The sequence below is a fragment of the Saimiri boliviensis genome, chromosome 21 (assembly GCF_048565385.1).
Source record: "Saimiri boliviensis isolate mSaiBol1 chromosome 21, mSaiBol1.pri, whole genome shotgun sequence".
NCBI lineage: Eukaryota > Metazoa > Chordata > Mammalia > Primates > Cebidae > Saimiri > Saimiri boliviensis.
Window position 1 is genome coordinate 12,724,009 of NC_133469.1, and position 13,345 is coordinate 12,737,353.

At 45.2% G+C, this 13,345-nt stretch overlaps 1 protein-coding gene across 2 annotated transcripts in view; it reads left to right on the plus strand.

Annotated features, from left to right (window-relative positions):
- The first annotated feature begins 4,942 nt into the window (after positions 1-4,942).
- The window catches only part of DMC1 (DNA meiotic recombinase 1), a 37,902-nt gene continuing 29,499 nt past the window's right edge, over positions 4,943-13,345 (plus strand). The window contains exons 1-5 of one of the 2 annotated variants that reach the window (XM_003932866.4): positions 4,943-6,181; positions 6,765-6,809; positions 7,635-7,781; positions 11,611-11,693; positions 13,020-13,072. In XM_003932866.4, the coding sequence (XP_003932915.2) occupies positions 6,134-6,181; positions 6,765-6,809; positions 7,635-7,781; positions 11,611-11,693; positions 13,020-13,072 (376 nt within the window). In that variant the 5' untranslated portion in view covers positions 4,943-6,133. Of the gene's footprint in view, positions 6,182-6,764; positions 6,810-7,634; positions 7,782-7,935; positions 8,006-11,610; positions 11,694-13,019; positions 13,073-13,345 lie in introns of those variants that run through there. The other variant, XM_074390882.1, reaches the window with a different exon arrangement.

A 13,345-nucleotide genomic window follows, 5' to 3' on the forward strand; every position in this document is an offset into this window, starting at 1 on the left:
GGCTTGCTTGAGCCCAGAAGTTTGAGACCAGGGCAACATGGTGAAACCACTTCTCTAAGAAAAAATACCAAAAAATTAGCTGGGTGTGGTGGCTTGTGCCTGTAGGCCCAGCTACTGGGAAGGCTGAGGTGGGAGGATCACTTGAGCCCAGAAGATTAAGCCTGCTGTGAGCCAAGATGTTACCACTGTACTCCAGCCTGAGTGACAGAGGAAGACCCTGACTCAAAAACAAAAAGCAAAACAAACAAATATGTTTAAGAGGAAATATACCCAGTGAAATTTGTACATGATGAGCCTTCATTCTTTATTTTTCTACTAAATCATTTATCAAATTCAAGCTCTTGAATTTTCAAGAATATGTATCCGCAAGCATCACTGGGAAGAAGCCCAACTATATTCGCTGGAATCCTGTGCGTCTATTTGGTTATAAGGTGACTGTCCACGGAGGGGCAGTAAAGTGTAATGGTTTAAAATTCAGGTCTTAACTGTAATCCCACTGCCAATTTTTTTATTTCTTAAAATATAAAAGTGATCCAAAAATTTTAAAATTGTATAGAGAAATTGTGGACTTCCTGAAGGATTTGAAAAATAAGGCAAGCTATATTACTCAGTTAATAATTGACACAAAGGTTCTGGTTTGCCATGTTCTATATTGTGGATAGGAAATACCATTTTGCCATATAGGATTTTTTCTTTTTTTAATATAAGCATACTTATCAGTCTTGTGGCTTCTGAGTTTCATATCATACTTAAAAAGATGTTCCTTATTATAAAGTAATTTTAAATGTCCCATATTTTCTTCTAGTACTTTTATTATTTTATTGTTCAGATATAATTTTTTGATCCATCTGGAATTTATTTTGGTATAATGTATAAAGCATGATTCCAATTTTATTTTTTCTTCCAGATGGTTACCTAGTTGTTCTAACACTATCTACTGAATTCGTCATTTCCCTACTGATTTGAAATGCTACCTTCATGATACTCAGAATTTTTGTATGATATGAAAGACTAATTTTTGGGGGGTCCCGATTTGAGTGGAAAGCTTCTCATGTGCACTGTTTAACACTTTAAACTGTCCCAGAGTTTGTTGTTTTAAATATTTTAAAAGTTGTCTATCGATAAGGTACTCAAACAGGACTTTTCTCCTCCCTTCATGAATTTGTCATTACCCGGCTCATTTTGGTTTCTTTAAGTGTACTGCACACAACCTTCAAATATTATGAACATTTCTCTCTCCCAGCTGTCACTACACCAAACTACATATGTTAGATTTCCCTAAATCATCTCGCTGTGCTCTTTGCAGCTCTTCTGTAGACTGTTGATATCTTCACCTAACAAGTCGTTCAAAAGTTCCCATAATTCCTTAGGTGAGGCCTCAGAGTGAAACCATCCAGTTCCTTCCCTAAATGGGCATTCATTTCCATACCATGAGGATGGCTACGTTCGGGGCAAAATAGCAGATTTGGAAGCACAATGGCGGTTATGTGTTGGCTCTTGAAACAATCCACCTGGTGGGGAGAGGGGGCGCGTCCTACACAAATGTCAACTGCTATTGTGGGAATGTTTTGCTATTTATTCCAGCAAAATGATTCAGCCAGGAAAAAAAAAGGGAGGGGGTCGCTCTGTACTAGGTCTTGAACCCAAAAAACTGTTTGCGCAGAGATTCATCCAAGTTACCTCGCAGCCTCCACCTTAGCAGCTGCTCTCGCAAACGTTTCCTGACTCTCAAGTCAGTCTCCGCGTGAGGGGAGGAGGAGGGCGCTGCCAGCAATGGCGCTGCTGGCACGAAGGCCGGCCCGCAACTTCTATTTAAAAGCTGAACCAAAATACGCCTGGCGTCTGCGGTCTATTTAAAACTTCAAGTGAAGACAGAGAAAAATTACTCTCCATCCTGAATGGGCCTTGGGTGTCTCAATCACAGACCAGAGCGGCAAATGGCGAGAGTCACAGCGGGAAATGAGGAGCGCCGAGGCAGCGGCGCCAAACGGACGCCAGGCGTGAGAACGGAAGCCCGGGCACCGCGCTGGGCGGCTCACGCCGTCCTCCCAGCGCTCCGCGAGGCCCGGGGGGCGGATCACCCGAGGTCGGGAATTCGAGACCAGCCTGGCCACGTCTGTACTAAAAACACAAAACAGGCCGGGCGCGGTGGCTCACGCCTGTAATCCCAGCGCTTTGGGAGGCCGAGGCGGGTGGATCACGAGGTCGAGAGATCGAGACCATCCTGGTCAACATGGTGAAACCCCGTCTCTACTAAAAATACAAAAAATCAGCTGGGCATGGTGGCGCGTGCCTGTCATCCCAGCTACTCAGGAGGCTGAGGCAGGAGAATTGCCTGAACCCAGGAGGCGGAGGCTGCGGTGAGCCGAGATCGCGCCATTGCACTCCAGCCTGGGTAACAAGAGCGAAACTCCGTCTCAAAAACAAAAACAACAACAACAACAACAACAAAAACACAAAATTAGCCGGGCGGGGTGGCGGGTGCCTGTAATCCCCGCTACTCGGGAGGTTGAGGCGGAGGTCGCGGTGAGCCAAGTTCGCGCCATTGCCCTCCAGCCTGGGCAACATGAGTGAAACTCCGTCTCATAAAAAGGACCTTGGATTCGAACTCCTAACCCGAGGCTCCGTCTGCCATCCCTCGAGACCCTGCCCTTCCGCACACGTCAGCCGCCTCTGCTCAGCGCCCCTCCCCGGCTCCAAGGCTTCCTCCACAGAACCCTCGCCTCAGAGTCCTCTCCCTAATTTTAGCGAGGTGCTCACCTCGAGAGACGCCCCAGCTCGACAGTCTCCTGCCTTCAAGGTTCCTCCCCTCAGCGCGCTTCCTCCACAGCGCCCCTCCCTCACTCCCACCCCAGCGCGCCACCCGGAAGGAGGCTCCTCCTCGTTTCCCTCCCCTCAGTCCTCGCCCCGCCCCCTCAACCTGCGCCCTGCCCCGGCTCCCTCCTCGCTACTCCCCCTCCAGGCCACGCCCTCGGGTTCCCCCAACTGTTGGCCGGTTCGCCTCTCTGCCCCTCGGTCTTAGCCCCGCCCCCATGGCTTCCGCCCCGCCCACTGTGGGCACGCCCGCTCCACCCCCGCCCCTCCTCCTCACCTGCGCCCCGCCCTGGCCCCGCCCAGCCCGTCGGTCCGCGCCCCGCCCTCCTCGGTCCTCGCCCCGCCCTCCTCCGTTGGCGCCAAACCCTGAGGTCAACGGCTCGCGGGTCTCCAGGCTCCGCGTCCTGGGTCCGAGTTAGAATCCTGTCAGCTGAGGACTGCCGGGAAAGGCCGGGCGGGGGCAGAGGGGCTGCACCTTGAAAATCTCGGGGAGACTGGGTACGAGGGGGGTAAGTGGCAAAAACGGACAGCGTGCGAAGGCTCTGAGGGGACGCTCGTTTTGAAATGGCGCGCTTCCCTGTCTCGCTCCTTCTTCAGGGCCCTAGTGACTTGGAGCTTTCCGCTCCGACCCCTGGGAAGGCATTTTAGTGACCTTGAGGGATTTCCAACCTCCTTATTTTAAATCGAATCGGACCTAAGTCTGGGAGGGCCCGCCTCGTCCCCCTGACGAGGGAATCCGGTGTCAGGAAAAAGTCCGCGGCCGCGCGGGGGTCTGCCCGGCCCTCCTGCGGAGCCAGGCGTCGAGGGCGGCCCGACCGCGCGGCTGCCCCCTCCGGAGGTGGCCTTCAACCGGGGGCGCGGGGACGGGGCGGCCCTTAAAGCCAACCGGTCAGTCCATCGACGGCGCCTTGAGAGACGGCGACAGTCTTTTCATTTCATCACGGGGAGGAGAAACGGATGATGTTCTTTTCTCTTCGATGCGGAGGGTGAACGTGGAACTGGGGTGCTCAGGCATAGAGCCGAGCGCGGGATCCCCGCAGGTCCCGTCCAGACGGTCTCGGTTGCCTTCCATCCTTCGCCGTTGGCTGTGCTCGGTGGTCGGACCCTGCTTCTGCCTCAGTATTCATCGTCCGAGGCCGGGCGCGGTGGCTCACGCCTGTAATCCCAGCACTTTAGAGGCCGAGGCGGGCACATCGCGAGGTCAGGAGATCGAGACCATCCTGGCCAACATGGTGAAACCCCGTCTCTGCTAAAATACAAAAAAATCAGCTGGGCGTGGTGGCGCGCGCCTGTAGTCCCAGCTAGTCGGGAGTCTGAGGCCGGAGAACCGCTGGAATCCAGGAGGCGGAGGTTGCAGTGAGCAGAGATCACGCCATTGCACTCCAGGCTGGGCAACAGCGCTAGACTCCGGCTCAAAAAAAAAAAAAAAAAAAAAAAAATGGTCCGTTCCCTTTGTTCTAGGGTCCAACCCCTGACTTTGGTATCAAATGAGGAAATGGAATAGACCAAGAAAAATAATTATTTGGATGGCATTTTTTTTTTTTTTTTTTTTTTTGAGACCGAGTTTCGCTCTTGTTACCCAGGCTGGAGTGCAGTGGCGCGATCTCGGCTCACCGCAACCTCCGCCTCCCAGGTTCAGGCAATTCTCCTGTCTCAGCCTCCTGAGTAGCTGGGATTACAGGCACGTGCCACCATGCCCAGCTAATTTTTTGTATTTTTAGTAGAGACGGGGTTTCACTATGTTGACCAGGATGGTCTCGATCTCTCGACCTCGTGATCCACCCGCCTCGGCCTCCCAAAGTGCTGGGATTACAGGCTTGAGCCATGTGCTCGCTTCGGCAGCACATATACAGGCTTGAGCCACCGCGCCCGGCCCTTTTTTTTTTTTTTTTGAGACGGAGTTTCGCTCTTGTTACCCAGGCTGGAGTGCAATGGCGCGATCTCGGCTCACCGCAACCTCCGCCTCCTGGGTTCAGGCAATTCTCCTGCCTCAGCCTCCTGAGTAGCTGGAATTACAGGCACGAGCCACCATGCCCAGCTAATTTTTTTGTATTTTTAGTAGAGACGGGGTTTCACCATGTTGACCAGGATGGTCTCGATCTCTCGACCTCGTGATCCACCTGCCTCGGCCTCCCAAAGTGCTGGGATTACAGGCTTGAGCCACCGCGCCCGGCCTGGATGGCATTTTATTGTAATAAGCACAATCACAGCTCATGGATTCCTGAGATTTCTTTTTGAGTCTACAACGTTAAATCAAAGACTTTCACTGCTTTATCATCTTTAATATTATGTATCCACCATATTTTAAAATCTTAACAAAATTGGCCCGGCACTGTGGCTCACGCCTGTAATCCCAGCACTTTGGGAGGTCGAGGCGGGTTGATAATGAGGTCAGGAGTTGGAGACCAGCCTGACCAACATGGTGAAACCCCATCTCTACTAAAAATACAAAAATTAACCAGGCATGGTGGTGCGCGCCTGTAATCCCAGCTACTTGGGAGGCTGAGGCAGAAGAATCCCTTGAACCCGGGAGGCGGAGGTTGCAGTGGGCGGAGATTGTGCCACTGCACTCCAGCCTGGGTGACAGAGCAGGACTCCTCAAAAAAAAAAAGAAAGAAAGAAACTAGTAAATACTGTGAAAGAAAGTATAGCTAATGTTCTATGAAACAGAAAGGTATTTATCAGCAGTATGAAAAGATTTTTTAAAAAGAAACAAAAAGGTAGATGTCACAGGAGTATCCATTCATAATCGTAGCAGGCAGGAAGGCATTCATCATAAATGAGAAAAATAAAATCCATTTATTGAGGACAAAGTTGGAGGTGCCAGGGAGGACACAAGGAAGAATGATATAATGTCAAAGTTCTTAGAATGTTGTTGTTAAAACAGAAAGGTTAAAAGCAATATGCAATTCTAAATAACATCTCAAGGCAATAATAAAGATATTACATAGTCATGATTAGCTGTGCAATGGAAATCAGTTGATAAATGATCACCATTGGGGAAAGAAAAAAAAACTACCCCCCAGTTTGCCCCTCACGCACCTGTGTGTGTGTGTGTGTGTGTGGACACACACACACACATACACATACACACAAGAAATAATGCTACATGCCTTGCAGAAAGAAGATAGGCGGGCCTAGTCTTTCCAAGCTAAATACTTCTCTTCTAGTCCTTGGTGACTTTGAAATGAAATCAGAGGCCTCAGGACAAAGGACTACTTTTTTTCTTCCCCCGCTCTCCTCTCCCCAGAGGACTACTTCTTAAATATATTTCTTATTTTCCCAGAAGTGATAATTTTTCTGTTGCTCACCTTTCAATATGAAGGAGGATCAGGTTGTGGAAGAACCAGGATTCCAAGATGAAGAGGTATGACTAGAACGTTGAAAGATATGTAGACATTCAGTCATTCCACAAAAATCAAGTTCCTTCTCTATTAGTTAATATTTTTAGAAACTGAAAGTAGAAATAACACATAGTTATATATTGCAAATATGTAACAACTTCTTTGGCAAGAATGCTAAGATTAGCTACTTAGCAACTGGTATGAAAGTATTTTAATAACTTAACAGCTGGTATGGCCATACTGGTACCTATACACAGTGATACCAAATAGCAGCCTTGTCCTAGAGGAAGGAGTTTAGGATCTGGAAGGGAAGAAGGTTGAGAAAACATATTTAAAATAGGTCAAATGTTGTTCCAGTCTTTTGGGTAAAGGTTTCAAAATTTCAGGAAGGACATGACAAAGGTAATTGACTTCAAAGCCCTTTCAATATTGGTGCTTCTAAGTATGTGTTTGAAAAACAGTATTGATCCTTCCTCAGCCTGTCTAGAGAAGTGGAATTTGAGGCATTTTGGAGTGACTCATAGTATTGAATCACCTCTTTAAAATATGTGAAATAGCTGGATATGAAGAATCAAAACTTCATTTTTTCTGTTTCATCTTCTTTAGGAATCTTTGTTTCAAGATATTGACCTGTTACAAAAACATGGAATTGTAAGTAGTTTTTTCAGTGCTGTGTTAAGTTGTCTGATTCAGGATTTCTCAGCATCAACCTTATGGACATTTGGGCCTGGATAATGCTTTTTTGCAAGGAGCTGTCCTGTGCATTGCAGGGCCTCTACTCACTCACTACATACCAGTAGCACCCCTCCAGCTATGACAACCAAAATGTCTCCAGACATTGTCAAGTGTACCCAGAGGACAAAATTAAGTTCTATATGTCGGATGACTGGAATAAATGATGTTGGCAGAAATCCAGACTTTGAATAACAAACTGGGTGGACTTTAACAGCAATCAGTTGATAGTAAAACTGTGCTGACATTATCTGTTGTAGCCCTCACATTTAATCTCTTTTAGTGGTTTTAGAAAATAGATGCAAGAGAAAATCCTGGTCCTTTGGTGATGTAGTTATTTGCATTCTCCATAGGCGGAGGGAAAAAAATCTTTAAAAATTTAAAAGAACATGTTGGTAATGAAGTTCTGTAGAAGGAAGGAGCTGAACTGAGGGGGTGAATGTGTGACAAATTTGTTAGCTTTTCTACCAACAGACTCTTCTTTTGAATTCTTTGTTACATTGCCATGGTCTCACTAACATTTTTGGGAAATCAGGGCACAGTCAGAACATTTGGCAGCCTGCTGAGTATGTTCTACTCAGATATTTCCAGAACATTTGGCTACATGGTGGGTGGATTCCACCTGGCTGCTTGTATAAAATTGGCATCATGGTGGAAGGAGATGGACACAGAAACACATGACATAGTATGGGAGCCTTTCAGGCTGGCATCATCAGTCTACTGTGCCCATTCTTTAATTTACAGAACATGGCTGACATTAAGAAACTGAAATCAGTAGGAATCTGTACCATCAAAGGGATACAGATGACAACAAGAAGAGCACTATGCAATGTCAAAGGACTCTCAGAAGCCAAAGTGGACAAGATTAAAGAGGCAGCGAACAAACTAATTGTAAGCAAAATCCATTCTTTGCTGTTTTAGCTTAGAAGGGCCTTGTGAATCTTTATAGGCTTTCTCATTATGAAAACTAGAAACTATTGTGGAAACTGCGTTTCTGTAGATGACAATATATTATACTCCCCATGTTAACTTTTTATCACTTCAGTTTCAAAGCAACAGCAATTAATTTCTGAAGGATGAAGGTAGGAATTAAGAGATCTACAACACTAATGAAGGTAATTATTTTTGCCAAAACTTTTCTTTTTGTCTCCCTTTATATTACTTTTTCTGGCTGTCTCTGTCTTTCCTTCTTTTCATTTTTATTTTTTACCCTCCTCTTTCTTAATTTTGTCTTGTCTCCTAAAATATCATATCTATGGCTGTTGGGAAGCACTCCGTACCAAAGAAGTTGCTCTTTCCTGGTATAGGAGATTGATATATAGCCAATTGATATAGCCAATTGATAAGAGAGCACTGGATTAGAAAAAGACCGACAGTGGTTGAGTCTACATACGTGCAGTTGAGATAGATAGGACCAAGAATGTGCTCACTGAAGCAGCTGAGCTGAACTAACCCATACTGATACAGGGCAAGTGAGCCCCCCAAATTGGGGCTTTACCTGGGAGGGTTCTTAGCTTTGCCCAAGAAAGAATTCAAAGGTGAGCCAGTGGTATTGGACAACAACTTTTATTGAAGCAGCCTAGTACAGCAGCCACAGAGGTACTGCTCCTTGCAGAGCAGGGCTACCCCATAGGCAGTATGCCCAAAAGTAGCAGCTCAGAGGCAGTTTTGCCATTATAGTTATACCCACTTTTAATTAAATGCAAATTAAGGGGCAGTTGATGCAGAAATTTCTAGGAAAAGAGTGGTAATTTCTGGATCATTGTGTCATCGCCATGGAAAGCAGCAGTAATTTCTAGGTGTTTCCATAGCAATGGTAAACTGACATGGCACACTGGTAGGCATGCCTTATGGAAAGCTGCTTCTGCTCTGAACCCTGTTTTAGCTAGTTCTCAATTTGGTCTGGTGTCTGAGCCCCACTTCTGGAATCAAATCCCACCTCCTACCTTACTATTTTCTAGCAGGACTCATGCAACTGCCAGGCTACCAGACAAAAGCATATGTACCTTTGACCCAAGCTTTTATGTAGAGCATTTGGAAACCTAGAGGTATGACCTCTGGAAATAGAAAAGGAAAAAAAGGTAATCACTAAGTCTTCCTCTTCATTTAATAGCTGGCCTCTCCATTTCTCTATCAGTATATAAGGGTCTCATTCTCAATGAGTCTGAGAAGCTCTTCACCGACAGCCATTTGGTTTCCTTCTCCAGAGGTGGTCATGGCATGAGAGTGATGGAAGTGGCAGTGTGATCCTGAACCTGGAGAGGACCCAACTGAACTGAATTATTCTGAACCCAGCTCAGTTGCTGTAGCTTCTGAGTACACTCAAGTGGTGTGCCCACAAGTCAATTCCACAACTGCCAAGGTGTTTAAGAAAGCCCTTGAGCAATACCCAGGGTTTGGGAAACTGCTCTAAGGCATTAGACTTACTTTCTTTGGAAATTAAATCTCATTACCAAAGAACCCCTCTCCTTATCAAGAACCCACTACTGCACCTAGAATCTTCTCCTTTCGTAGCTTAAACTGTTTAATTATTTTTTATTTTTATTTTTTAAGAAGGGTATCAGGCTGGGTACAGTGGCTTACACCTGTAATCCCAGCACTTTGGGAGGCCGAGGCAGGCAGATCATGAGGTCAGAAGTTCAAGACCAGCCTGGCCAACATAGTGAAACCCCATCTCTACTAAAAATACAAAAATTAGTCAGGCATGGTCACAGGCACCTATAGTCCCAGCTACTCAGGGGGCTGAGGCAGGAGAATCACTTGAACCTGGGAGGCGGAAGTTGCAGTGAGCTGATATCATGCCACTGCACTCCAGCCTGGGCAATACACCAAAACTCTGTCTCAAAAAGAAGAAAAAAGAAGAGTATCTCACTACGTTGCCCAGTCTGGGTTTGAACTCCTAGGTTCAAGTGATTCTCCCACCTCTGCTTCTGAAGTACATCCGACTACAGGAATGTGTCACTGTGCCCAGATTTATTTATTCATTTACTTTGAGACAAGTTCTCACTCTGTCACCCAGGCTGGGGTACAGTGGCTCAATCATAGATCACTGTGGCCTTGAGCTCCTAGGCTCAAGTGATCCTCCCACCTCAGCCTCCAGAATGGCTGGGACTACAGGCACATGGTACCATGTCCAGCTAATTTTTAAAAGTTTTTTTTAGAGATGAGGTATCTCTAAAAACTCCTGGCATCAAACAGTCCTCCCACCTCAGCCTCTCAAAGTGCTGAGATTACAGGTGTGAGTCACTGCATCCAGTTGTTTATTGTTAAAGATAGAGAAAGAGATTAAGAGAGAGATAGAGACAGAAAGAGAGAGAGGAGAGAAAGAAAGTTAAGTTAATTGCACAGTATGGTGGTTCCAAACATTGATGTGTATCAGAATCACCTAGGTGTGGCTAATAAAGAAAACAGAGGCCCAGGCTCACTGAAGTAGGATAGGATCTGGGCTTGCCTGTCCCCATTCTCCAAGTTCTCCAAAGTTTGAGAACCACAGTCATAGTATAAAACAACGGAGGGGAACACATTAGAACTGCATTGGGGCCCATTTCACTGGTCCTCCACTGCATCAGCTGTACCTTTTTAATCAGTCAATAAGTAGTATATCTACCATGTGAAAAATATTGTCTCAAGAATAATGAAAACTGAAATTTCTGTGTTCCTTGAAACTTCTACGGCTGGAGAAAAAAAAAAAAATGATGCTCTGAATGATGACGCAGTGGCTCACGCCTGTAATCCCAGCACTTTGGGCGGCTGAGGCAGGTGGATCACAAGGTCAAGAGATTGAGACCATCCTGACCAACATGGTGAAACCCCATCTCTACTAAAAATACAAAAATTAGCCAGGCGTGGTGGCATACGCCTGTAGTCCCAGCTACTCTGGAGGCTGAGGCAGGAGAATTGCTGCTTGAAGCCATGAGTTGGTGGTTGCAGTAAGCCCAGATCACACCACTGCACTCCAGTCTGGTGACAGAACGAGACTCCATCTCAAAAACAAACAAACAAAAAATGATGCTGTTGAATGAAAAAAAAAATGAATTGTTTAGTAAAATACGATCTGCTTTATGCTATAAATGTATCTCATTTGGCTGGACGTGGTGGCTCACACCTGTAATCCCAGCACTTTGGGAGGCCAAGGTGGGTGGATCACCTGGGGTCAGGAGTTCAAGCAGCCTGGCCAATATGGTGAAACCCCATCTCTACTAAAAATACAAAAATTAGCTGGGTGTGGTGGAAGACACCTGTAATTCCAGCTACTCAGGAGGCTAAGGCAAGAGAATCGCTTGAACTGGGGAGGCAGAGATGGTAGTGATCCAAGATCACACTACTGCACTCCAGCCTGGGCAACAGAACGAGACCCGTTCTCAAAAAAAAAAAAAAGATATATATATACATACATCTATATCATTTAATTTCCACAGCTACTCATTGAAGAAACACTGTTATACCTGTTTGATCCCTATGAGGAAGCTTAAATACAGCAAGATTAAGTAGTTTACTCCATATCATACAACTCATAAGTATTAGAAACATGATTTGCCCTAGAAAGGGCAGCTCTAAAGCCTGTGTTCCTAACCATGATCTTGTACTGCCTCCAAGGACAACTGAATTATAGCTTATATCAAATGATGACCTTAATAATCGAATATATTATTTTGGGAAACATTTGAAAAAAAAAATCATCTTAAACCCTTTCTGAACATTTCCTTTTATCTTTCTGTAGGAACCAGGATTCTTGACTGCATTTGAATATAGTGAAAAGAGGAAAATGGTTTTCCATATCACCACCGGGAGCCAGGAATTTGAGTGTGTATCTTACATTCTTTATAACCACTAAGCACAATCTTTGGAATGTCATGTTTCTTTTCCTCTTTCTGGTTATTTCTACTATAAGTAGTAGAAGTAGCTTCTTCATTTGAAGTTTGGGGGGTTTTTTTCTTCTTCTTTTTCTTTTTTCTTTTTTTGAGATGGAGTTTCACTCTTGTTACCCAGGCTGGAGTGCAATGGCGCGATCTCGGCTCACCGCAACCTCTGCCTCCTGGGTTCAAGCAATTCTCCTGTCTCAGCCTCCTGAGTAGCTGGGATTACAGGCACGTGCCACCATGCCCAGCTAATTTTTTGTACTTTTAGTAGAGACGGGGTTTCACCATGTTGACCAGGATGGTCTCGATCTTTTGACCTCGTGATCCACCCAAAGTGCTGGGATTATAGGCGTGAGCCACCGCGCCCGGCCTTTCTTCTTCTTTTTCAAAATGCAAACTGAAACAAATTCCAGACTGCTTGGAGGAGCAAGATTAAATGTCTTACTAGAAATTCAGACCCAAGGCCGGGCGCGGTGGCTCAAGCCTGTAATCCCAGCACTTTGGGAGGCCGAGGCGGGTGGATCACGAGGTCGAGAGATCGAGACCAACCTGGTCAACATGGTGAAACCCTGTCTCTACTAAAAATACAAAAAATTAGCTGGGCATGGTGGCACGTGCCTGTAATCCCAGCTACTCAGGAGGCTGAGGCAAGAGAATTGCCTGAACCCAGGAGGCGGAGGTTGTGGTGAGCCGAGATAGTGCCATTGCACTCCAGCCTGCGTAACAAGAGCGAAACTCCGTCTCAAAAAAAAAAAGAAAAAAAAAATCTCTTGAACCTGGTAGGCAGAGGTTACAGTGAACCAAGATCACGCCACTGCACTCTAGCCTAGGCAACAGAGTGAGGCTCTCTCTTGAAATAAATATATAATAATAGTTAAGATGATCTGTAACTCCAATTTGATTCTAAAGATTAATAAGACATAAAGCCTTGCTAACCCATTTACTATTTTTAATTTTTTTTCTTAAAAGAATTTTTTGTTATTTTAAAGCCTACAACATGCAGTATTCCCAGGCCCTATTTATTATTGAAATAAGAATGGCAGAGCTTATCATTCGTTTTGCTGATCCACTTCCCCATACGTAATAGAACCTGTGATCTGCACAAGTGCTATTTGTTCAGCCAAGAATTCCTGTTCATGTTCTGTAGATAGATAGATAGATGATAGGTTAGATAGACAGATAGATATGATAGTAATGATGTGAATACTTTCTCCTCCCTTAATATTTTCTATTTCTGTTCCTGTTACTAATGCTTTCTTTCTATTTCCAGTAAGTTGCTAGGAGGTGGAATTGAAAGCATGGCAATTACAGAAGCTTTTGGAGGTAGGTAGAACCTTAATATTTTGTTAAATGAAATTTTATACACCCACACACACATCTATGTGTATACATACACATATAATTAAATAAACAACCAATAATAAATTGTACCTATTTTGGAACTTAAAAATCTCAATTATCATGAGATCATTCTGTACTGTAACAAAAATATATACCAACATTAACAGATGGGTCTTATCGACACTTTTCATCTTTTTTTTTTTTGAGACAGAGTCTTGCTGTGTCACCAGGCTGGAGTGCAGTGGTGCGATCTTG